The sequence below is a fragment of the Pongo pygmaeus genome, chromosome 20 (assembly GCF_028885625.2).
Source record: "Pongo pygmaeus isolate AG05252 chromosome 20, NHGRI_mPonPyg2-v2.0_pri, whole genome shotgun sequence".
Classification (NCBI taxonomy): domain Eukaryota; kingdom Metazoa; phylum Chordata; class Mammalia; order Primates; family Hominidae; genus Pongo; species Pongo pygmaeus.
In genome coordinates, this window is record NC_072393.2 from 22,964,457 (window position 1) to 22,990,383 (window position 25,927).

General features: G+C 34.7%; 1 protein-coding gene across 1 annotated transcript in view; it reads left to right on the top strand.

Annotated features, from left to right (window-relative positions):
- The window catches only part of ZNF257 (zinc finger protein 257), a 40,233-nt gene extending 23,391 nt beyond the window's left edge, over positions 1-16,842 (top strand). The window contains exon 4 of the mRNA XM_054465180.2: positions 13,124-16,842. Coding sequence (XP_054321155.2) covers positions 13,124-14,532 — 1,409 coding nt within the window. The 3' untranslated portion in view covers positions 14,533-16,842. The remainder of the gene's footprint in view (positions 1-13,123) is intronic.
- Positions 16,843-25,927: the final 9,085 nt, after the last annotated feature.

Consider the following 25,927-nt stretch of genomic DNA (forward strand, 5'->3'; position numbering starts at 1 on the left):
AATTAGTAGGCACTCCATATTTACTAATATAGTTACTTATAAATTTAAGTTTGCTACGGGCAAAAAGGAATTATAAGCTTTTCACCCACTTTCTCTAGCCTATATCTAAACAATAACATAATTTATTCATAAGTATTCGTTTTATATGAGACTCTAATGATATTCTGCTATATATATATTATATATACAAAATAAATATTTAATAATAAATACATATATTAAATTACATGTATATTTTAGCAATGTAAGGCTATTCCTTGCTTCTAAAGTTGGATTACAGCAGTTTCATTTTGTGAAAGAATAGCATACAATTAAAACATAAAAATTATCTCTATTTTAAATGCTTATTTATTAAATGTTTCTCATTAAAATCTTCTGTTTATGATTATTCTGCGTTTTCTCTAAAATTTTACTGCCACACAGTGCCTGTCAATGATTCAAAATACCTGCCTTCCATGAGTACACAGTTACAGTCAAATACTGTAGTTATCTAGACAATTTTTTGAAATGGTACATCAATGTTGCATACCAGATTATATGAGTAAACATTTTACTTATTATTGTTTTGCAGTTACATGTTAGTGTGTTTTTTTCAATGTAGGTTTCTTTATTTTTTTTTGAGATGGAGTCTTGCTCTATCGCCCAGGCTGAAGTGCAGTGGCATGATTTCGGCTCACTGCAACCTCCGCCTCCCAGGTTCACGCCATTCTCCTGCCTCAGCCTCTCGAGTAGCTGGGACTATAGGCGCCCGCCACCACGCCCGACTAATTTTTGGTATTTTTGGTAGAGTCAGGGTTTCACCATGTTAGCCAGGATGGTCTCAATCACCTGACCTCGTGATCCACCTGCCTCGGCCTCCCAAAGTGCTGGGATTACAGGCGTGAGCCATTGTGCCCCGCCAATGTAGGTTTCTTAACATCAGTTCATTGTGATTTTTTTGTTTTACTTACGTACTATAATTTTAGACAATTTGCAATTTTGTTTGTACACTTTAAGTCAATATGGGCTTGAATTAAGAGATAAACCATCCAGGCTGGGCGCAGTGGCTCTCACCTGTAATCCCAGCACTTTGGGAGGCTGAGGCGGGCGGATCACCTGAGGTCAGGAGTTTGAGACCAGCCTGGACAACATGGTGAAACTCCGTCTCTACTAAAAATACAAAAAATTAGCTGGGCGTGGTGGCGTGCGCCTCTAATCCCAGCTACTTGGGAGGCTGAGGTGGGAGAATCACTTGAACCCAGGAGGTGGAGGTTTCAGTGAGCCGAGATCATACCATTGCATTCTGGCTTGAGCGACAGAGCAAGACTTCATCTCGAGAGGGAAAAAAAAAAGAGATAAACCATTCATATGTCTATCATTATCAGATTATATATGTGTGTGTGTTTATAAATATCCCAAGTTTGGTTATCGCTTATGTATATATTTTTAGCTGGTTTTTAGTGGTGGTTTTGACTAAGTGAGTAGTTATGGAAATAGTCTTATTTTCACCATATGTTTAATAATGAATTTTTCTTTTGTGTGTGTGAGAGAAACACTTTTGTGATTTGAAGGTAATTTTTGAAAGGATTTATAATTGTGTATTTTTTTCTGTTTTTCTCTTAAAACCTTTATTATTGTAAAAACAGATAACATAAAACTTACCATCTTTTTCTGAGATGGAATCTTGCTCTGTTGCCCAGGCTGGAGTGCAGTGGCATAACCTCGGCTCACTGCAATCTTTGCCTCCTGGGTTCAAGCAATTCCCCTGCCTCAGCCTCCCGAGTAGCTGGGATTACAGACGTAGGCAACCATGAGCAGCTAATTTTTGTATTTTTAGTAGAGATGGGGTTTCACCACGTTGGCTAGGCTGGTCTCGAACTCCTGATCTAAAGCGATCTGCCAGCCTCGGCCTCCCAATATGCTGGGATTATAGGTATGAGCCACCATGCCTGTCCTAAAATTTACCATCTTTAATCTGTTTAAGTGTACACTTCAGGCCTAGGCATGGTGGTGGCTCACATCTATAATACCAGGATTTTGGGAGACCAAGACAGAAGGATCGCTTGAGCCCAAAATGTTGAGACCAGCCTGGGCAGCATATAAAGTCCCCCTCTCTCCACACACAAAAAATGTTTTAATAGCCAGGCATGGTGGTATGCACCTGTGGTCCTAGCTATTTGGGAGATTGAGTGAAGAGGATTACTTGAGCCTGGGAGTTTGAGGCTGCAGTGAGCCATAGTTGTGCCACTGCAATCCAGCTTGGGTGACAGAGTAAGATCCTGTTTCAAAAAAATGGTATACATTTCAGGCATGTTAAGTACATTCACATTGTTATACAAGAGACTTCCAGAAATTTTCCATCTTGTAAAACTAAAACTCAATACCCATTAAATAACAACAACCCATTTTACCTTCTCTCCAGCCCTCGACAAACACCATTTCTCTTTCTGTTTTTATGAGTGTGACTACTTAAAATATCTCATATTAGTGGAATTATATAGTATTCATTATTTTGTTACTGGCTTATTTCAGGTGACATAATCTCAGTTTATCTTCAAATGTGACAAGATTTTATGAGGCTGAATAATATTTCATTGTATTTATGTATTACATTTTTCAATGTGTTTCCAAATTAAGACATTTGGGTTGCTTCAGCCTTTTGACTTTTGTGAATACTAATACAATAAACATGACTGTTCAAATACGTCTTCCAGGTCCTGTGTTGCATGTTATAGATATAGATTCATAAATGAGATTGCTGTATTTTATGGTAATTTTATTTTTGATTATTTGAGGTACATTTATAACATTTTAAAATAATGGCTACACTCCTGATTTTCACCAACAATCGACATGGGTTTCATTTTCACTGCATCATCAACAGATTTGGTGTTTTTTTAAAAAATTATAGTGGCCATTCTAGGCCAGGCACGGTGGCTCATGCTTGTAATCCTAGCACTTTGGGAGGCCGAGGTGGGCAGATCACAAGGGCAGGAGTTTGAGACCGGACTGGCCAATATGGTGAAACCCCGTCTCTACTAAAAAAAAAAAAATACAAAAAAAAAAAAATTAGCTGGGTGTGGTGGCAGGCGCCTGTAGTCCCAGCTACTCAGGAGGCTGAAGCAGGAGAGTTGCTTGTACCCGGGAGGCGAAGGTTGCAGTGAACTGAGATCTCGCCACTGCACTCCAGCCGGGCCACAGAGGGAGACTCTATCTAAAAAAAAAAAAAAAAAAAAAAAAAAAAATTATGGTGGCCATTCCAATGAGTGTGAGGTGATTTTGTTTTCTGTGATTTTTATGCAATTCTCTACAAAATAGTTATTTTGCATTTTCTTTTAAATGCATTTTCTTATTTGTGTATATTTTTTATAAGAATTTTGTTCAATTATTTGACCATTTCTAAATCAACTTATTCAACTGTATTGTTTAAAGACTTGTTTATATATTCTGAATATTAACTCCTATCATGTGATTTGCAAATATTTTCACACATTTTTTATGAGGCATTGTCACTCTATTGAATATTTTATTTGGGTGCAAAAATTTTGAAGGATAGTGCAGTTAAATTTTTCTGTTATTTTCTTTGTTGCTGATGCATTTAATGTATCTAAAAAAATGTTGCTAAGACCAATGTCATGTTTTTCTTCTATATTTCTAAAAAATTGGTTAGTTATTTTTTATGTCTGAGTCTTTTATTTAAAATATTTTTCATATATGGTTCAAGGAAATAATCCAACTTTATCACTGTTGATATCCAGTTTTCTTTCTTTCTTTTTTTTTTTTTTGAGACGGAGTTTCGCTCTTGTTGCCCAGGCTGGAGTGCAGTGGCACAATCTCTGCTCACTGCAGCCTCCACCTCCCAGGTTCAAGTGATTCTCCTGCCTCAGCCTCTCTAGTAGCTGGGATTACAGGCATGTGCCACCACACCCTGCTAATTTTGTATTTTTAGTAGAGACGGGGTTTCTCCATATTGGTCAGGCTGGTCTCAAACTCCTGACCTCAGGTGCTCTACCTGCCTTGGCCTTCCAAAATGCTGGGATTACAGGTGTGAGCCACCACCGCACCTGGCTGGTATCCAGTTTTCAACATTACTTTTTGAAAAGGTTATCTTTTCTCTATTGTGTGCTCATGGCAACTTTGTGGAAGATCATTTGATCTTTTAAAGGGGGTTTCATTTCTTCACTCGTATTCTGTTCTTTCATCTGTTTATCTTTGTTTATCTTTGTTTCAGTACCACATCGTTTTTATTTTAGCTTCTAGTATGTTTTGAAATCAGAAAGTATAATGCCTCCTTGTTCTTTTTCGTGGGTTTCTGGCTATAGTTGTAATCAAGGTTTAAACTTTTACACAAGATTTATTGTATTGGTTGGTCTGTTGTCATGCTACTACTAAGAACATACCCAAGACTGGGTAATTTATAAAGAAAAGAGGTTTAATTGGCACACACTTCCACATGGCTGGGGAGGCTTCACAAAAATCATGGCACAAGGCAAAGGAGGAGCAAGTCATGTCTTACATGGTGGAAGGCAAGAGGGCGTTAGCAGAGGAACTCCCCTCTATAAGCCCATCAGATCTCCTGGAACTTATTCACTATCACAAGAACAGCACAGGAAAGACCCACTTTTGTGATTTAATTGGCTCACCCTGTCTCTCTCATGACACAGGGAATTATGGGAGCTACAATTCAAGATGAGATTTGGGTGGGGACACAGCCAAAGCATATTATTTCTGTTAAAAACTGTGCTATTGAGATTGTTATAATGATTATATCAGATTTGTTCACAACTGTAGGTTGTATTGACACCTTTGAAAAATTTTTGGCCCCTGAGCAAGAATATGTTGAAGAGTTTTATATATTTAGTTTTATATACTTTTGGATTTGCCAGTTTTACTTTTGCTTTTAATTCCTAGTTTTATTCAGTTGTGGTCAGAAAACACACAGTGTGTAATTTTGGTATACTTAAATGTATTTATTGTTGTTTTTAGACAGGATCTTACTCTGTCACCCAGGCTGGAGTGCAGTGGCATGATTTTGGCTCACTATCACCTCAACCTCCTGGGCTCAAGTGATCCTTTCACCTCAGCATCCCTAGTAGCTGGAACTATAGACATGCATTACCATGTCTGGCTAATTTTTTTATTATTTGTAGGAACAGGGTCTCTCTATGTTGCCCAGCCTGGTCTCAAACTTCTGGCCCCAAGAGAGCCTCTGACTTTGTTCTTCCAAAGTGTTGGGGTTATAGGCATGAGGACTTCATGCTGCCATGTAATTCTCAATGTTGGATGTAAGACCAGTGGGAGGTGTTTGGTTTGTGAGGAAAAACTCCTTGTGCATGGGTTGGCACCATCCTCTTTGTAATCAAAATTTCACATTCTATTAATTCAAAAGAGAGCTGGCTCATTAAAAGAACCTGGCTCCTTCACCTCACACTTGCTGTCTGTTACCATGTGGTATGTCCAGTTACCAGTTACTCTTGGCCTTCCACCATGATTGTAAGCTTTTTGAGACCCTCACCAGAAGCAGATGTTGGTTGGCACACACTTCTTGTACAGTCTGCCGAACTGTGAGCCAAATCTTTTTTTTTTTTAATAAATTATCTACTATCGGACTTCCTGTATATTCAAAATAATTTATACAGTCTATAATGTTTTCTAAGTTCTCTGTTTTATTATTGCTATTTTATCTGAATTTTCTATTTATTATTGAAAATGAGGTCTTGATGTCTACAACTATGTTGCTATGTATTTCCTGCTTCAATTTGTTTATATTTGCTTTATATATTTTGGAGCCCTGATATTATATATACGTATACATATAGCTAGATAAGTATTTTATTAAATACATTAATTATATTATATATCTATATAGATTTTTTTTTTTTTTTAGATGGAGTCTTGCTTTGTTGCCCAGGATCTCAGCTCAGATATTATATATCTATATAGATTTTTTTTTTTTTTTAGATGGAGTCTTGCTTTGTTGCCCAGGATCTCAGCTCAGATATTATATATCTATATAGATTTTTTTTTTTTTTTTAGATGGAGTCTTGCTTTGTTGCCCAGGATCTCAGCTCAGATATTATATATCTATATAGATTTTTTTTTTTTTTTAGATGGAGTCTTGCTTTGTTGCCCAGGATCTCAGCTCACTGCAACCTCCGTCTCCCAGGTTCAAACAATTCTTCCACCTCAGCCTCCCGAGTTGCTGGGACTACAAGGCACGTGCCACCATGCTCAGCTAATTTTTGTATTTTTAGTAGAGTCGGGGTTTCACCATGTTAACCAGGATGGTCTCGAACTCCTGACCTCGTCATCCACCTGCCTCGGCCTCCCAAAGTTCTGGGATTAAAGGCATGAGCCACCATGCCCGGCCCTATATAGATATCTATGTGTATACATATATATGTTATATATACACATATGCATATGGATAGATACCAGTTAAATTGACCCATTTTACCATTATATAATATCAATCTTTGTCTCATGCTAGTACTTAGGACATATTATGTCTACCGTAATTATGACTACCTCACCCAATTGTAGTTACTATTTGCATGGAATATAGCTTTTTTTCATTCTGTTACTTTCAGCCTATTTAACTGAATTCTAAAATGAATCTCTTGTATGCAGCATATTGTATGCTGTTTTTCTTAAGCCAATTAGGCATTTAATTTTTTAAATATAATTTATTTAATTTTTTATTTTTGAGATAGGTTCTCACTCTGTCAGCCAGGCTGGTTTGCAGTGGTTTGATCATGGCTCACAGCAGCTTCAACCTCCCAAACTCAGATGATCCTCTCATTTCAGCCTCTCAAGCAGCTGTATTACAAGTATGTGGCATCACACCCGGCTAGTTTTTTTGTATTTTTTGTAGAGACACAGTTTTGGCATGTTGCCTGCTCTGGTTTTGACCTTCTGAGATCAAGTGATCAGCCCACCTTGGCCTCCCAAAGTCCTGGGATTACATTTTTTAAAATTAAATAGTTTAATTAATTTGTATTTAAAATAATTGCTTAAAGAAATGTTTCTATTACCAGTTTTATTATTATTGTTTTATGTGCTCTTATAGATATGTTTTTTCTCATTTCCTATTTTACCACCTTAAATTTTAATTTTATAGTGACATGCCTTACTTTTCTATTTGTTTAGCATACTTTCTATAAATATTATCTTCATAATCATCTTGAAAAATGAAGATTACATAAAACATCTTAAAGTTAAAACAATATATTTTAATCTCATAACAACTTCAACTGAATACAAATACTATTCCTCTACATTTTTGTTATTAATATTACAAATTATATCTAATAACAGATTTATGCAGATTTATATTTTGTTTTTCATATTCTATAGAAGAAATTTAGGGATTTTATGCACCATCATTATAATAGTAAAGGATTCCATGTGTGTCTGTATATTTACATTTAATAGGGAGCTTTATATTTACATAGTCATATGATGCTGTGCGAATATTATTTTTCAACATAATGGACTCGTAGCATTTCTTTGTTTTTATATGCAAAGTCTCACCATGTTCCTCAGGATGTTCTTGAACTCCTGGTCCCAAGTGATGTGACTGCCTGGGCCTCCTAAAACTGTAAGATTACAGACATGAGACACTGTGCCTCGCCACCAAGTGGCATTTTTTATAGGACAGTGCTAGTCGTATGAACACTTTCACCTTTTATTTTGGAAAGTGTTTATTTTTATCTTTTTTTGAAGTAAAATAATTTCACATCAAGTATTATTGGTCAGGTATGATTTTATTACCTCAAAATTTGGGAAGTACTTAGTCTTTTTCATTTTCAAGTAAACTCTGTATTACTTTTTCTCTATAGTCTTCTTCCAACATTTTGTTCATGAATATATTGATCGACTTGATGCTGTCCAATAAGTATTACATTCTACGTTTTAAATTTGTTTTGCAATTTTATATTTTTGTATTGTATATTTTAGAACATACCATCTCATACCAGTTAATTGTGTTTTGATTTTTCAGTTTATATTATAATTGTGTATGACAATATTTAGTTCTGAACAATTTAAGACTGTGGAGCAAAATCAAATATGAATCAGCCATACATCTAGTGCCAATATAATTGTCTCTGTGTTTGTTTGCCTTTATAAATATTATCCCTGTGTTTCTTTATAACTTGTATATTTGTTGTGTAGGTTTGTTGTGAATGGTTGTTTAATCCTGTGTAGATGAGTAGCCACAAAAATTCTCCTAATTTCAACATTCTATTTATTTGTGAATCTTCCATATCCTGTTTATTCATGAATCTATATTATTTTTCTGTGAAAGAAATACTTTTGGCTTTGAAGATAATTTAAAAACTACTGGCAGGCTGTGGTGGCTCATGCCTGTAATCCCAGCACTTTGGGAGGGCAACGTGGGTGGATCACCTTAGGTCAGCAGTTTGAGACCAGCCTGGCCAAAGTGGTGAAACCCCGTCTCTACTAAAAATACAAAAAAATTAGCCGGGCATGGTGGTGGGCGCCTGTAATCCAGCTACTCAGGAAGCCGAGGCAGGAGAATCGCTTGAACCCAGGAGGTGGAGATTGCAGTGAGCCAAGATCGCGCCATTGCACTCCAGCTGGGCGATGAGTGAAACTCCATCTCGAAAAACTAAACTCATAACTAAATTTCTCTTCTAGCTACCATTGTTCATTTTTACTTGTCAAAAACACATAATAATTTATAATAAAATATTTTCAAATATTCACTTTACTTATATTGACATTGTTATGCAACATATTGCTGAAGCGTTTTTATCTTGCAAAGCTAAATCTCAATACACATTATACAACTACCAATTTTTCCAGTATTATGGCACTTTTGAAACACCACTCTGTTTTCTCTTCCTAGGGTGTAACTTCTTTATATATCTCATACAATCTCTGTCTGTTTGTGGCTGGCTCATGTCACTTTGCAAAATATCATCAAGATTTATCTGTGTAGTTGTTAGAATATTTTCTGCTTTTTGAAAACTGAGTGATGTGGTCCGGCGCGATAGCTCACGCCTGTAATCCCAGCACTTTGGGAGACCAAGGTGGGTGGATCACCTGAGGTCAGGGGTTCTAGACCAGCCTGGCCAACATGGTGAAACCCCGTTTCAACTAAAAATACAGAAATTAGCTGGGTGTGGTGGCAGGTGCCGGTAATCCCAGCTACTCGGGGGGCCAAGGCAGGAGAGTTGCTTGAACCCGGGAAGCAGAGGTTGCAGTGAGCTGAGATCATGCCATCACACTCCAGCCTGGGGGACAAGAGCAAGACTTCATCTCTTAAAAAAAAAAAGAAAACTGAGTGATGTTCCAGTATTTTTACATTTCAAATTATATCTATTAAATAATTTGGTGACAGAAATTAGCATCGTTTTTAACTATTGGCTTTCCGTAACAATGCTACAATTATTATGGGTATGTAAATAACTCTTTATATGACCATATATATGAAAGTTTATGTGCTGCATTCTGTTTGATTTGTCTAGTTTTCAGCTTGATACGGATACCAAATTGTTTTAATTCTGTAGCTTTGTAATCTGTTTTGAAATAAGGAATTATAATGCCACCAACATTGTTTCTTTTTTTTTTTTTTTTTGAAGATTGTTGGGTACTTTGTTGTCTCTTGCAATAGCACTCCTGAGTTTGCTATTGCTGTTTTTTCAAAAATGCAATGAGAAATTTGAAAAACATTGCATTAAATCTGTAGATTACATTAAACAGTATAAACATCTATACAATATTAATTATTTTAACTTTTGAACAAGAGCATGCTTGAGTGTATCATTTAATTTCTATATATTTGTGAAATTTTTAGTTTTTTTCATTGTTTCATATTCTTATTCCATTTTGTTCATAGAAAGTAATCCAGAAAATTTTAGGGTTTTTTTTTTTTTTTTTTTGAGACAATCTCACTCTGTTGCCCAGGCTAGGGTGCAGTGGCGTGATCTCGGCTAACTCCTGCCTCCCGGGTTCAAGTGATTCTCGTGCTTTAGCCTGCTGAGTATCTGGGATTATAGGCGCATGCCACCAGGCCCAGTTAATTTTTTATTTTTGGTAGAGACAGGGTTTCACCATGTTGGCCAGGCTGTTTTCAAACTCCTGACCTCAGGTGATCCACTCGCTTCGGCCTCCCAAACTGCTGGGATTACAGGCATGAGCCACTGTGCCTGGCCAAAGTTTTAGCTTTTTTTTTCATTGCTGTTTGTTTGTTTTGAGACAGAGTCCTGCTCTGTTGCCAGGCTGGAGTTTAGTGGCACGATTTCTGCTCACTGCAACCTCTGCCTCCCGGGTCCAAGTGATTCTCCTGCCTCAGCCTCCCAAGTAGCTGGGATCACAGGCATGTACCACCACACCTGGCTAATTTTGTATTTTCAGTGGAGACCACCACACCCGGCTAATTTTGTATTTTCATGTTGGCCAGGCTGGTCTTGAACTCCTGACCTCAGCTGATCCACCTGCCTCGGCCTCCCAAAGTGCTGAGATTACAGGTGTGAGCCACCATGACTGGCTCAAAATTTTAGTTTTAAAACATTTGTTAAGATTTATTTTTTGACCTAACCGGTGGTCTATCAAGAAGATTGTATGAGCTATTGCAAAGGGTGTGTTTCCTGATGTTGAGAAGTTTTCTCTATATCTGTGTTAGAAATACTTGTTTTATACTGCCTTCAAGTCCACTGTTTCCTTACTAATATTCTCTTGTTTTATTATTATCAGAGAAAGTGAGGTATTGAAATATCCTACTATAATTATATTGCTTTCTATGTGTTTCTTCAATTATGTCCATATTTACCTTACATATTTGGAACCCTAATGTGAGATACACACACACATACACACACACACACACACACAAACACACAAACATGAGTATATACAAATTTTTCATAGGTTCCCCATCAATCTATTATTGCTTAATGTCCTTCTTTGTCTTTTTGGAGTTTTGACTTCATATACATTCTATATAATATGAGTTTTTGACTTACGATGTAGCTTGTGTAATACTATTTTGACCTTTTCCGCTCTCATTTGGTTAATATTTGGATAAAATGCCTACATCAATCTTGCCACTTTCAGGCTTTTTTTATTATTAGTTCTAAACTGACTGTTGTAGAAAGGCAAGTCGGGCCTTGAGTTTTAATGTTTTTTAATGAATCCCTTTATTGAAACTATGTCTCTTGACTAGAAAGCTAATTATACCTATATGTAAGTAATTTTCTAAAAGAAAAAGACTTCTATTATTTGATTAATTATTTTATTTGATTCTTGTATCTTTGTCCCTCATTTTCTCCCTTTCTGTCTTCTGTTGTGTCTGTTTCATTTTAGTATTGATATGGTTTCACTTCTTTCTTATTTTCTTTTGGGTGTCTATACAGATATTTTCTTTGTGGTACCTTAGGGATTACATAAAACCTCTAAAAGATAAAGCAGTATATATTTAATCTAGTGAAAAATGAACTTCAGTTATATACAAAAATTTTTCCTCATTACATCTGCCCTCAACTTTGTTATTGATATTGCTGATTATATGTTGTATATTTATTAACAGATATTCACAATAATTTCTGTGCTTTTATTTTTCTAATTTTAGAGCATAATTATAAATGTTTTCTGTCCCATTATGAGAATGCTAAGGAATTCTATTTGTGTGTATGTATGTTTCCCAGGAACATATATTTTTATATGAGTATGTGTTGTTTTCTTGCATCATGTTATTTTCAGTGGAAGAAACTTTTTTCAGCATCTTTGATATATATATAGGCCATATGCAGTGCTAATATACTGTCTCAGAATTTGGTTATTTTAGGTCTTTTTTTTTAAATTTATTTGGTAGGATGTTTTTGCTGATGATTATTCTTTTCACCTGACAGCATTTTTTATTCAGGACTTTGACAATATCACACAGTTTTCTTTTGCCTGCAAAATTTTCTTTTGAAAAACTCACTGTTTAGTGTGTAACTCTGTGCTTATAAATGACACATCACTTTTGTCTTGCAGTTCTTGAGATTGTGTCTTGTCTGTGACATTTTAAGTTGTTCTTATATATGTGTTTTTTAAATAAATATCTTGTATGTGTATTTTTGTTTGTTGAACTTCTTTATTTTTATATCATTTTTTCTTTTAGAATTGGTTAGTTATTATCTTTGTATTATTTACCTCCACAATTACTGTTTTTAAAATGCTTTTAATATTTTTGCTGTTTTTCTCATTTTTCTGATTTTCAGTAGTCTGTGCTCCTTTTACTCGTTGAGTATTATTCAACTTATTTTAAATTTCTAAAATTTATACATTTTTATTTTATAATGATTGCTTTCTGAAAATTTCATGATTTGTTTGATGGGGCCATGTTGCCCTAATATTTTGTATACATTGTAATCTTTGAGACTTGGACATTTAAAAAAAAAAAAAAAAAGCTACTTGTCACAATCTTTACAATGTAGCTTTATCCTGGCATAATCTAAAACCAGTTGTCATGGCTAGACATTCTGGGAGCCTTTCAAACATGTTCTTAGAATGTGTCTGATCTGAAATGTTTTATTTTCTAGTTTAGAAAGTTTATTTGCGCTTCTTCCTAGTTATCAATCACTTGCTACACTTGTTACCTGTCTGTGGTACTGCAGGCTCTCTGCTGCTGTAACATTTACCTTTGGTCTCAGCAGTCTCAAATTGTCATTCTAAAGTATGCTATTTTTTTCAGCATTTTATTTAATGGGAGAATGAAACCAGTGTCTTGAAAGACCCCTAAAAGCCAGACATAGAAATGTATGTGCCAATATTTTTCTTGTCTTTTAAATAGAAACAAGGAGTTGGCAATTTACTTCTAAGGGCACTATGTTATACTGAGGAGAAGGAAGTACTGTGTTGGGTTAATATAACAGATTTTTCTTTTTCTTCTGTGTTGCTTTTTACATTGTGTTAACCTGGGGCACTTTACACACTTAACTCATTTATAAATTTTCCAAAAATGTGTTTTGGTCAGTATGTTTTTGTTACATTTTATATGTTTTTGAATAAATTAGAGCCTGTGGTATTTTGCTATGCCATCTTGCTTATGTAGTGTATACAGTTTTATAGGTTAGATTTGTAAAAAATATTTACCTGAGTCTAGTAAGTAATTTGTTGTTTTTATTTCTTTTAGTTATGTGTTCTCATATTGCTGAAGACTTTTGCCCAGAGCGAGACATAAAAGACTTTCTCCAAAATGTCATACTGAGGAGATATGATAAATGTGAACATGAGAATTTACAATTAAGAAAGGGCTGTAAAAGTGTGGATGAGTGTAAGGTGTGCAAAGGAGGTTATAATGGACTTAACCAATGTCTGATAACTACCCAGAGCAAAATATATCAGTGTGATAAATATGTAAAAGTCTTCTATAAATTTTCAAATTCAGATAGACATAAGATAAGACATACTGAAAAGAAAACTTGCAAATGTAAAGAATGTGGCAAATCATTTTGCATGCTTTCCCAACTAACTCGACATAAGAGAATTCATATTAGAGAGAATTCCCACAAATGTGAAGAATGTGGCAAAGCCTTTAACCAGTCCTCAGCTCTTACTCGACATAAGATAACTCATACTGGAGAGAAACCCTACAAATGTGAAGAGTGTGGAAAAGCTTTTAACCGGTCTTCACACCTTACTCAACATAAGATAATTCATACTAGAGAGAAACCCTACAAATGTGAAGAGTGTGGCAAAGCCTTTAACCGGTCTTCACACATTACTCAACATAAGAGAATTCATAATAGAGAGAAGCCCTTCAAATGTGATGAATGTTGCAAAGCCTTTAAGTGGTCCTCAGCTCTTACTACCCTTACTCAACATAAGAGAATTCATACTGGAGAGAAACCCTACAAATGTGAAGAGTGTGGCAAAGCCTTTAACCAGTCCTCAGCCCTTACTCGACATAAGATGATTCATACTGGAGAAAAACCCTACAAATGTGAAGAGTGTGGCAAAGCTTTTAACCGGTCTTCACACCTTACTCAACATAAGATAATTCATACTAGAGAGAAACCCTACAAATGTGAAGAGTGTGGAAAAGCCTTTAACCGGTCTTCACACCTTACTAAACATAAGAGAATTCATACTAGAGAGAAGGCCTACAAATGTGATGAATATTGCAAAGCCTTTAACTGGTCCTCAGCTCTTACTACCCTCACTCAACATGAGATAATTCTTACTGGAGAGAAACCCTACAAATGTGAAGAGTGTGGGAAAGCCTTTAACCGGTCTTCATACCTTACTCGACATAAGATAATTCATACTGGAGAGAAACCCTACAAATGTGAAGAGTGTGGGAAAGCCTTTAACCAGTCTTCACACCTTACTCAACATAAGATAATTCATACTGGGGAGAAGCCCTACAAATGTGAAGAATGTGGCAAAGCCTTTAACCGGTCTTCACACCTTACTCAACATAAGGTAATTCATACTGGAGAGAAACCCTACAAATGTGAAGAATGTGGCAAACCTTTTAATCGTTTCTCATACCTTACCGTACATAAGAGAATTCATGCTGGAGAGAACTCCAACAAATAGTGAAGAATGTGGCAAAGCTTGTAACCATTCCTCAAACCTTACTAAACATAATTCATAATGGAGAAAAACCCCACAAATGTGAAGAATGTGTCAAAGCTTTTGACTGTTCCTCTTATGTTTAGTAAAACATAAGAGGATTCATAATAGAGAAACCCTACAAATGTGAAGAATGTGGCAAACCTTTTAATCGTTTCTCATACCTTACCGTACATAAGAGAATTCATGCTGGAGAGAACTCCAACAAATAATGAAGAATGTGGCAAAGCTTGTAACCATTCCTCAAACCTTACTAAACATAATTCATAATGGAGAAAAACCCTACAAATGTGAAGAATGTGTCAAAGCTTTTGACTGTTCCTCTTATGTTTAGTAAAACATAAGAGGATTCATAATAGAGAAACCCTACAAATGTGAAGAATGTGGCCTGGCTTTTAACAAATCCTCAACATTTACTAAGCACAAAATAATTCATGCTGGAGAGAAACCCTTGAAATGCCTAGCCTCTACCCAGTTCTCAACTCTTACTAAACATGAGAACTCATGTGGAAGACAAAGCCTACAAATGTGAAGAATGTGAGAAGGCCTTTAAAAGTTCTCAACCCTTATTACACATAATTTATACTGGACAGAAATCCTAGTGTGAAGAATGTCACAAAGCCCTTAACAAGTCCTCAATTCTTAACAGATATAAGATGTTTCATACTGGAGTGAAACTCTACAATCCTGATTGATGTCACAGTGCTTTTAACAATACCTCAAACTTTTCTAAACATAAAAAAAAAAATTATACTGGTGCAAAACTCTAGAAATACAAAGAACATGAAAAACTTTTAAATGGTTTTCACACTTGATTGCAGGTAAAATAATTTATACCGGAGAAACTCCAAGTGTGAAGAATATAACTTTTAACCAGTGTTCACAACTTATTGTCCAGGAAAGCATTTATAGTTGAGAAATGGTGTACAAATATAAAGAATGTGGAGAAGTCATTCATATTTGCTCACATATTACACATCAGAGAGTTCATACTTAATAAAAGTATTATAAATACAATTACTATCAAATGATCTTTCAGAAATATAAGGCTTTAAAGTGAAGAAGAGTTTATTCTGAAGACAAACATTACAAATATAAAGGGGGTTGTAGTGCTTTTACTTGTATCACAGATTTTATTGTACACATTTTATACTAGAGAATAACCCTGAAGCAGTTGCTAAAATTTTGTTCAGCATTAGGAAATTTATGTTGGAGAAGAATTCAGCAAATGTAATGAATTTGGAAAAACATTTTTTCCATAACTATAGCTTAGAAAATGCAAGAGCTTATACTAAAATATACTTTTGCAGATGCAATAAATATGAAGAAATATTTCATTCAAATTGAGTTTATATAATTATCAGAGAATTAACAGTAGAAATAGCTAAGGCACTGACACTTCAGACATTACACTAAATCAGATTGCTGAGTATAGAAAATCCAAAACTACAGTTGGTGAGTAAATTAATTTTATATAACTAAAATGAGTAGACATTTCTTTGAGAAGTCATAATTCAAGTATACTTTTTTGATAAAATTATAAAACTTTTTAAAAGTAAATAATGATGTAAGTCAACTCTCAAATTACTTCATGCTGTTTCTTCATTTCTATTGTATTCACCTGTGAAAGCATGTGATCAACTATTGCTGCATCAGAGATATGAGAGATACTTTATTAGATGGGAATTATATACGACCTCTTCTATAAAATAGTAAGGACATTGAAATATAAGATGCATAAGAGTCTAAGTGAAGAGGCTCTTTGTGGTTAACTTAGTGATGTATGAAGTAGTTGCTCATGTTATGAGAGAAAAACATTTTTAATTTTAGTTAAATGTAAGTTAAAATTAATTAAAATAGTACCATATAATGTTACTGATTATACTTTTATTTAATAAAATGCAGTACATTTAAAAATTTTTAGATTATGTGTGGACTTAATTTATAATTAAATATTTTCTTTTACCACGTTAAGACTGTTGTACATTCAGGCTGGGCACAGTAGCTCACGCCTGTAATCCCAACACTTTGGGAGGCTGAGGCGGGCGGATCAATGGAGGCCAGGAGTTTGAAAGCAGCCTGGCCAACATGGTGAAACCCTGTCTCTACTAAAAATACAAAAAATTAGCCGGGCATGGTGGTGGGTGCCTGTAATCCCAGCTATTTGGGAGATTAAGGCAAGAGAATCACATGTACCCAGGAGGCAGAGGTTGCAGTGAGCCAAGATCACGACATTGCACTCCAGCCTGGGCAACAATAGCAAGACTTCGTCTCAAAAAAAAAAAAAAAAGACTTGTGCATTCAGTGGAGCATTATTATTCCACTAACTTTAACATACCCCACCTTACTCAAGGGTGTAGGTAAAATATGGTAACAATATACTATTTGGCAACATAGTGGAATAACACCTCTAGTAATCTCTTCTGCCAATGGCTTCAAATTGCAAATAAGTTAAAAATATTTTTCCCATAGGTTACATTTTTATCCTTTTTTTCTTAAATTTATTCTTTTTAATTTTGTGGTTACACAGTATGTGTATATATTTATGCCATATATGGCATATTTTTGTACAGGCATACAATATATAATAATTACATCAGGATAAATGAGGCATCCATCACCTCTAGTATTTATCCTTTTTATTACAAACAATTTGATTAGTAAAATAAAAATACTGTTATTTTAAAATATTAAAAGTATTTTAAAATTTACAATTGTTCTGACTACAGGGTCATTTTTATGGTCATAATAAAATTTATATAGAAGTATAAATAAAATTGATACATTTCCAAGTCCTGAATAAATATTTAAAGAATTTATTACATATTTTTCTTTGAACATGTTTTATCTCTGCCTGCAAACACATATAGGCTTTTAGTTTTGATTTACATAGAGTTAAATGTATACATATATTACTCTAAAGATAAACCTTAGGTGTAAGAAAATTATGAAGTAAGTGTGTATGAGTATGAGTTTGTACCCATTTTCAGAAGGAGAAAGCAATATTGGAACAAAACAAATTATTTTAATAAGGTGACTTATTAGAAAACTAAAAACCTCGAAAATGTTGAAAGCAAATCTATACTCTGTGCATTGTATTGAATTCATTACTGTAAAATGTTAGGGCTTATAGTTCAGAATCTCCCTATGCACATTCTCTGTTTTTACTTGTCTGGTACTCATGCTAGACCCATAATTTTCTTGTTTTGTATTTTATGAAGTACTCATTATGTGAGCTGGTCAGGGATTATAAGAATGATTTTTATGAAATTTAAGAGTGCACACAAAGTAATTTTTAGATGTAATAACAAAATTAGTTATATTTTTATATGTTTTTATATAACTATAATAGTTATATTGTTATATTTTAACGTTTGATTTTTGTTTTTTATTGGAGAAACCTGTATAAGCCTTATTTTCTTTATTGTTTCTTTCACTTTTTGTAATTGACATAAGTAAATCTATTGAGTGAGCTAATTTGCTTTGGTAAGTACTAGGGAGACTTCATAAGTCATGAGGATGTTTTTACATATAAATGTAGCAAACAAATATGACAGTTCTTCTGAGTAAAACATGCTTTATAATAAGTCATAAATATTTTTGTTGGAGTTAGTTCGTAACTTCAAGTTAGAGATGGAAAATAGCAATGGTGAAGAAATAACATTGATTCATCATGTGGAGAAGACATTTTCAGGCTGCAAAGCTGACTTGCTGAATTTAAACACAAATTCTGCTGCTTTTATTTTCTAATCTTCAGTTTTGTCTTATGTGTATTCCAACTATATATGCATCACAGCGTTTCTTCGTTTACTGTGTTATGACTACAGTTTTCTCATTGTTGTCTTCATGCCATGTCATTTTACATGGTAGTTTGTAGATTCTCATGAGAAAGTTAGTATTTTTAATGCATTGAAAAATTGGTTTTAACTGAAGAATTTGCTTATCAATAAAACTTTCAGATTAGTTAATTAAGAGAATAGACATACACTGTTAACAAGTGAAAAGATTACATCAGTTAGCTTTTTCTTTGTAAAAAAAAAAAGTTTTATTCTTGCAAAAAGCATGGCAAATATAAAATTTGTAAAAAAAATTATTTCAGAAATTAGATTCTAAATAGAGTTAATGGTAAATGAACAATTTTAAATTTAATTTCCTATGATATATTTATAGCACAACTTATGTTTCTATGCAGAATCTTTTTTTTTTTTCTTTTTTTGAGACGGAGTTTCGCTGTCTCTCCCAGGCTGGAGTGAAGTGGCCCAATCTCGGCTCACTGTGACCTCCATCCCCCAGATTCCAGCGATTCTCCTACCTCAGCTTCCCAAATAGCTGGGATTACACCACGCCCAGCTAATTTTTGTATTTTTAGTAGATATGGGGTTTCACCATGTTGGCCAGTTTAGTCTCAAACTCCTGACCTCAGGTGATCCACCCACCTCGGCCTCCCAAAGTGCTGGGATTGTAGGTGTGAGCCACTGCGCCTGGCAGAATCTTATATTTTTAAGTGTGAATGTTGAATGTGGCAAAACAATACAATGACCTGCGGATCTGAAATTTGGAATAATATTTATTTTACATCTTGATAAAACAATTTGGAGAAATTCTACTTTTTTTTTTTTTTTTTTTTTTTTTTTTTTGAGATGGAGCCTCGTTCCGCCACCCAGGCTGGAGTGCACTGGCATGATATCAACTCACTGCTACCTCCGCCTCCCAGGTTCAAGCGATTCTCCTGCCTCAGCCTCCTGAGTAGTTAGGATTACAGGTGCACACCACCATGCCCAGCTAACTTTTGTATTTTTAGTAGAGACGGGGTTTCACCATGTTGGTCAGGCTGGTCTCAAACTCCTGACCTTGAGATCTGCTTCAGCCTCCCAAAGTACTGGGATTACAGGCATGAGCCACCGCGCTTGGCCCATATTCTTTTATGTGATTTTTTTTTAGTAGGTACAGTTTAGTCTACAGATTTTTACTCACCTAACTGTAGCCAACTCCTTGATCATTGGTAAGTGACTGATTAGTATTCCAAACTATTGACTGGATGCAGTGGCTCATATGAATCTGTAATAGCACTTTGGGAGGCCAAGGCAGTTGGATTGCCTGAGGCCAGGAGTTCAAGACTAGCCTGGCCAACATGGTGAAACCCTGTCTCTACTAAAAATACAAAAATTAGCTGGGCGTGGTGGTGGGCGCCTGTAATCCCAGCTACTCAGGAGGCTGAGGCAGGAGAATCACTTGCACCTGGGAGGTAGAGATTGCAGTGAGCCAAGATCGTGCCACTGCACTCCAGCCTGGGCAACAAGGGTGAAACTCCATCTCAAAAAAAATAAGTAAATACAATTAAAAAAAAAAAAAGTAATTCCAAACTATTTTAGTCACTGTAAAAACTTAATATTCTTTAATTATTAAATAGGAAAAAGTATTCTGATATTAGTGTTTCTGAAACTTTCAGAAAGTGTAAACCAGTCAAAAAATGATCAGGTATATGCAGACCATAAGTTTTCTATTTAATTATAGGCTCATTCTAGCTTTTAATATAAAAATTTGATAAAAGGTAAAATTAGTGGTTCTTTCAAATAATAAGAGAAATATCATTGTTAGTAGCCATTTACCAATGTATTTTTGTTAGGCTTAGTAATGAGTACTTTAAACCAAAAATCCAGTTCTACATACTATCTAAAGGTATAAATAGTGATTTTTAAATTCCTTTTAGATTCTACTAAAGTAGAAAATTCAAAGCCAAAATGTTACGTTCGAAATGGAAAAAAAGCATTAGGTGAGAGGGTGTTGGGCATAATGATTAAGATTGATACTTAGTACGAGGTGGTTCCTGTTTGCATCCTAGTTCTGCCACTTATGAGTTGTATGACCTGAATACAGTTTGTTAACCTCCCTGTGCTTAACCCTTAAGCTGTATAGTGAGGATAATAATGCTTAAATCTTAGGGTATTAGTAAAATTAAAGCAATTAATACTGATAAAGCTACCAGAAGAGTTCCCAGCACATCGTGAGTGTACAGGAAATTTATTAGCTCTTGTTGATTCTGTTAGCTCATGATCAATGTTGAGCCTAAAAAGAACGTGGCCGAATCAGTGGTTTGTAACCCATGTTTATTCTAATCAGTCAGTCCAGGGCTATAATTGTAGTTGGATGTTTTTAATACTATCTTTGGCAAATTCCCATATTTTCACATACAGCATAGTTACAAATATCTGTGGAAAGATTTCTTGTTGAGTACTGCTCCTTAGCACTCCAGTAACACTAGATAAATAAGCACTTAAATGCCTAGTGTTTGTCAGTGTTAAAATTAAAGAGGCAAATTGTTTCTTCATCTGCTTGTTTAATAAATTTCTTATTGCCAAGTATTTATGTTCATTTGTTAAATGAAGTTTACAAATATGTATTCAAATATTTTTTCTCTAACAAGTGAAGGAAATCATCTACTTAGACATTTAGAGAAAACTTTAAACAGTTGCTTTAGAGTCTGTTTCTTAAAGTATTACATTATGTTGAACATTCAAATCAAGATATTTTATTTCTGAATTTTGGGTTCAGACTATTCATAATATTAAAAGTTTACCTACCTACATTACTAAATGAGAAAGGCATTTGAAATATATATATATATATATAAAATATAAATATATATATATATATTTCTTTATCTTATACTTCCAGGAAACATATATGTTTTAATTTATATATATGTGTTTATATATATATATATGTATATGTTTTAATTTATGTATGTTTCCTGGAATTTTAAGATGAAGAAACACTTCTTCTCTGACCCAATTTCTTAACGTTTATCTCTTTAAAAAAAAAAAAAATGTACTCGCTGGGTGTAGTGGCTTACGCCTGTAATCCCAGCACTTTGGGAGGCCCAGATGGGCAGATCACCTGAGGTCAGGAGTTCGAGAGCAGTCTGGTCAACGTGGTGAAACCCTGTGTCTGCTAAAAATACAAAAATTAGGCCAGGCCCAGTGGCTCATGCCTGTAATCCCAGCACTTTGGGAGGCCGAGGTGGGTGGATCACCCGAGGTCAGGAGTTCGAGACCAGCCTGGCCAACATGGTGAAATCCCATCTCTACCAAAAATCCAAAAATTAGCTGGGCGTGGTGGTGGGCACCTGTAGTGCCAGCTACTCAGGAGGCTGAGCAGGAGATTCGCTTGAATCCAGGAGGCGGAGGTTGCAGTGAGCCAGTTTGCACTACTGCACTCCAGCCTGGGCAACAAGAGCGAAACTCCTTCTCAAAAATAAATAAATAAGTACAAAAATTAGCCAGGCGTGGTGGCGCATGCCTGTAGTCCCAGCTACTCGGGAGGCTGAGGAGGGAGAATTGCTTCAACTTGGGAGATGGAGGTTGCAGTGAGCTGAGATCGCACCACTGCACTCCAGCCTGGGCGACAGAGTGAGACTCCTCTCAAAAAAAAAAAAAAAAAGTATTTTTATTGGAAAATCAGACTTTTATACATTACAGGGTACAAAGTGATGTTTTGATATATGTATATAAAATAAGTAAAGTTACATAATGTATCAATAACATTTTTGTGGTGAGACATTTGAAATGTACTCCTATTTTGAAATAATGCATTATTGTTTACTATAGTTATGCTGCTGTGCAATAGATCTCAAACCCTATTTGCCTCTGTCTATTTGAAACGTTATACCCTTTAACAACTCCCTATTTCCCTCTCAGACCCCTGCCTTCTAGTCACCATTATTCACTTTCTACTTTTTTGAGTTAAACTTTATTAGATTCTACATATAAATGAGATCATGCAGTGTTCGTCTTTCTGTGTCAGACTTATTCCATCTAGCATAGTGTCTTCCAAATTTATCCATATTGTTTCAAATGATTGGATTTACCTTCTTTTAAGGCTGAATTGTATTCCATTTACCACATTTTAAAAAAATTAAATATATGTTTGTTGATAAACTTGTGTGTTATGTAAAAATATTTGTGTTAAAGCACATATTAATGTAATTCAGCATATAAATATCTTATTAATAGCTAATTTGTACTGAGCACTAACCATAACATTATGTGTTAATGAATTTTAATTCTCACAGTAACTTAACATTTAAACACTCATTTTTAATAAAAATCAAAAATTGAATCATTTATATTGTTATAAGATTGTTTGAATGTATAGAATTGTACATGAAGAAATAATTTAAGCAAAAAAGATAGTAATATTTGCAATAAATAAAACTGGAAAGTAATTAATTATTTGCAGATGATATCTTTGTTTACTTAGATAACAAAATAAACTACAAGACTCTTTTAAAAGTCTATTCAGGTGGGTAGGCAAAATTCTAAGGTGATCCCAAGGATTCCCAGTCTGTTGCACATCTGCTGTGCATTCCTTTTCTCTTGAGTGTAAAAAAGGTGTGACTATGGTGAGAAATCACTCATGAAATTAGGTTACTAATATGTTGACTTGGTGTTCATCCAAAGGGAGATTATCTCAATTTGGCTAAACTGAATTAGAGGTGCTTTTAAGAGGAAGAGATACATCATAGTAAAACACTGCTGCTTGCCTGGAAGTAAGTGACTTCTAGGTGGGCCATGCTGTAAGCTGCTTTTGGTGGTCACATGGCAGGAAATGTTTGTATATTGTCATCATTTCTGCTTCCCACATGTTGCTTTCCACAGGAAGACAGAAGAATTCCATGACAAGAAAATAAAAGGGGGGGGTCTCATTCATGCAAGAAATAATCACTTCTCATTTGAGATAGCATCAAAGGTGACAAAAAAAATCACAACATGACCACATCAATGAGAGGAAAAAGATAACATGATCGAAAGTGCCCACTGGCATTATGGAGAAACATTTTGTAAGCCATAGTGAATGATCAGCCTCTGGGATACCGGTAGTCTACTAAGAAAGTTAAACTCATTCTAATAAATCAGCATGTCTGCACCATTCTGGTTGGCCCAGTTTTACACTATCCATTTCAGAAATACCATGGAGACCAGTGGGTACCCTCCTAAAATTGAAATTATAATTAGAAAGCATACCTAATTATTTGTTTTCATAATTGAAAAGCCTTGAAAACAATGAATTTATTAATAAGGAACTGCTAATTTTAGAAGATCCTACTATTCTGTAATACATTGAACTTTAAACACCTTAATATGAATATTTCTTGAATGTATAAACAGTTATGTAGATAATTTCTCTTAGATTAACATGATTAAAGGTAACAGAAAACATTTGAAATGGAATAAATTTAAAGCCACATATTTACAATGTCTTGGCGTAATTGCCATGCCTTTTAAAATGGCCAGAAAAATAAATAAATAAAAAACAATAAAACGGCCAGTTATTACCAAGAAGCAAAGACAAGATTTTAGCTTTGCTCAATCATTACATGATTGACCTTTAGAAATCTAAATAAAACTCTGGCTAAAAAATTAGAAGAAATTTTTTTTTAGGTAACTTCCTAAGATTTCTGAGGCAATACAAGAATTCTGATAGGCAGAAAAAAAGCATACTAAATATACACATTACTCTTCTCTGATTTGCTTTAACATTAAAAGATTAAAAATTGCAAATATAAACTAAATTTAGAGTATGTTAACATTTATTTTTCAGCCAAGCAAATAATTATATAAAATTAATGAGTAACAGATGCCATCATCTGCCAAAAAATAGTATGACTAGATGCAGTAAGTATCTAGCCATTAAAATGACAGCCCAATTAAAGTAAGACCCTAATAGGTGCATGTGGAAAGCATGTGCAAGGTGCTGCACCTCCACATAGCACCTCCTTCTGCCTCTTTACAGAGACACCAATTTCCCGAGTGACTTCTGGTGAATACTGGGAACTAAGAATGCGTTGTTCAGAGCGATTACTGAGAACATGGTTAACACAGTTTTTTCATATTATAATAAAATTTTGTAAATCTTACTCTACCTCTGAAAGGCTTTTAGTAAAAGAATTGTTTATGTATATTACTCAATTTGGATTCATAGAAAAATTTACTTTTCCAGGTAAATCAGAGACACATGTCAATCAAATTCTATAATACACACTTGAATGAGATAAAGTCTTCTTAGCTAAGAATTCTATTTCATTAGTACATTAAGAGAAAAATAGAAAACCAGTACTTTGGGCCCAAAACAGAGTTTGGCATGTGAGTACCACCCAAACAAGTGCTCTTTGCTCTTTATCATCACTGTTAAACTAGCAATAGCACTGTGTGCTTTCCTAGAACCAGCTGGCCTGTTTTCTACTGATAAAAGTGTAGAAAGCATTGAAATAGTGGAGGGTCATATAAATTGAATACTTACATGAAATACAATTTTTAATAAAAAGCATTTGATGTTGTACAACTCTAGGTGGGACTATTAGTGTGAGGTCATATTTTTACTTCTATTGACAGAAAACTTAATTGGCAATATTCTGATTTCCAGTGATATTCATTTATCTGCTGTATATTTGCTAGCTTTAGATCAATATTACCTGAGCTCAAAAGAAATCAACCAAATGAATATCTACAAGCATTTTATTATTGATGCATATACTTATTTTGCTTAAAGTATGTTAGCTTTTTATCAAAGATTTATACTTTGGTGTGTTTTTTACTGCTGAGAAGTGGCTATTCTGCCAGGAAACTGGCATTCTCAGCTCTACCCACATTGACTAATAGTGAGTGGAAACGATGTGTGGATGAAAAGCAAATGTGTCTTCTCAGCATCTCCTTTTTCATCCATCAGCTGAAGAAAGAGAAGGATGCAGATAGAAAATGAAAGTGTGCCGGGTGCGGTGGCTAACACCTGTTATCCCAGCATTAGGAGGCTGAGGCGGATGGATTACCTGCGGTCAGGAGTTCAAGACCAGCCTGACCAACATAGAGAAACCCCATCTACTAAAAATACAAAAATTAGCCAGGTGTGGTGGCATGTGCCTGTAATCCCAGCCACTCAGGAGGCTGAGGCAAGAGAATCGCTTGAACCTGGGAGGCAGAGGTTTCAATAAGTTGAGGTGGCCCCATTGCACTCCAGCCTGGGCAATAAGAGCAAAACTCCATCTCAAAAAAAAAAAAAAGAAAGAAAAAATAATCTCTGAAAGATCATGAAGAAGTCCTCTTAACATCAAAAGAAAAAACCAGAGGATAGTGATGTCAGCAGAAAATATATTATTTTGCTAAGCCTCTGAAATTTCAGCATACATCCTGCATTACTTTAATAAATATATTATTTCTTCAGTTTTCTTTTTTTTTTTTTTGAGATGGAGTTTCACTCTTGAAGAAAAAAACCAGAGGATAGTGATGTCAGCAGAAAATATATTATTTTGTTAAGTCTCTGAAATGTCAGCATACATCTTGCATTACTTTAATAAATATATTAT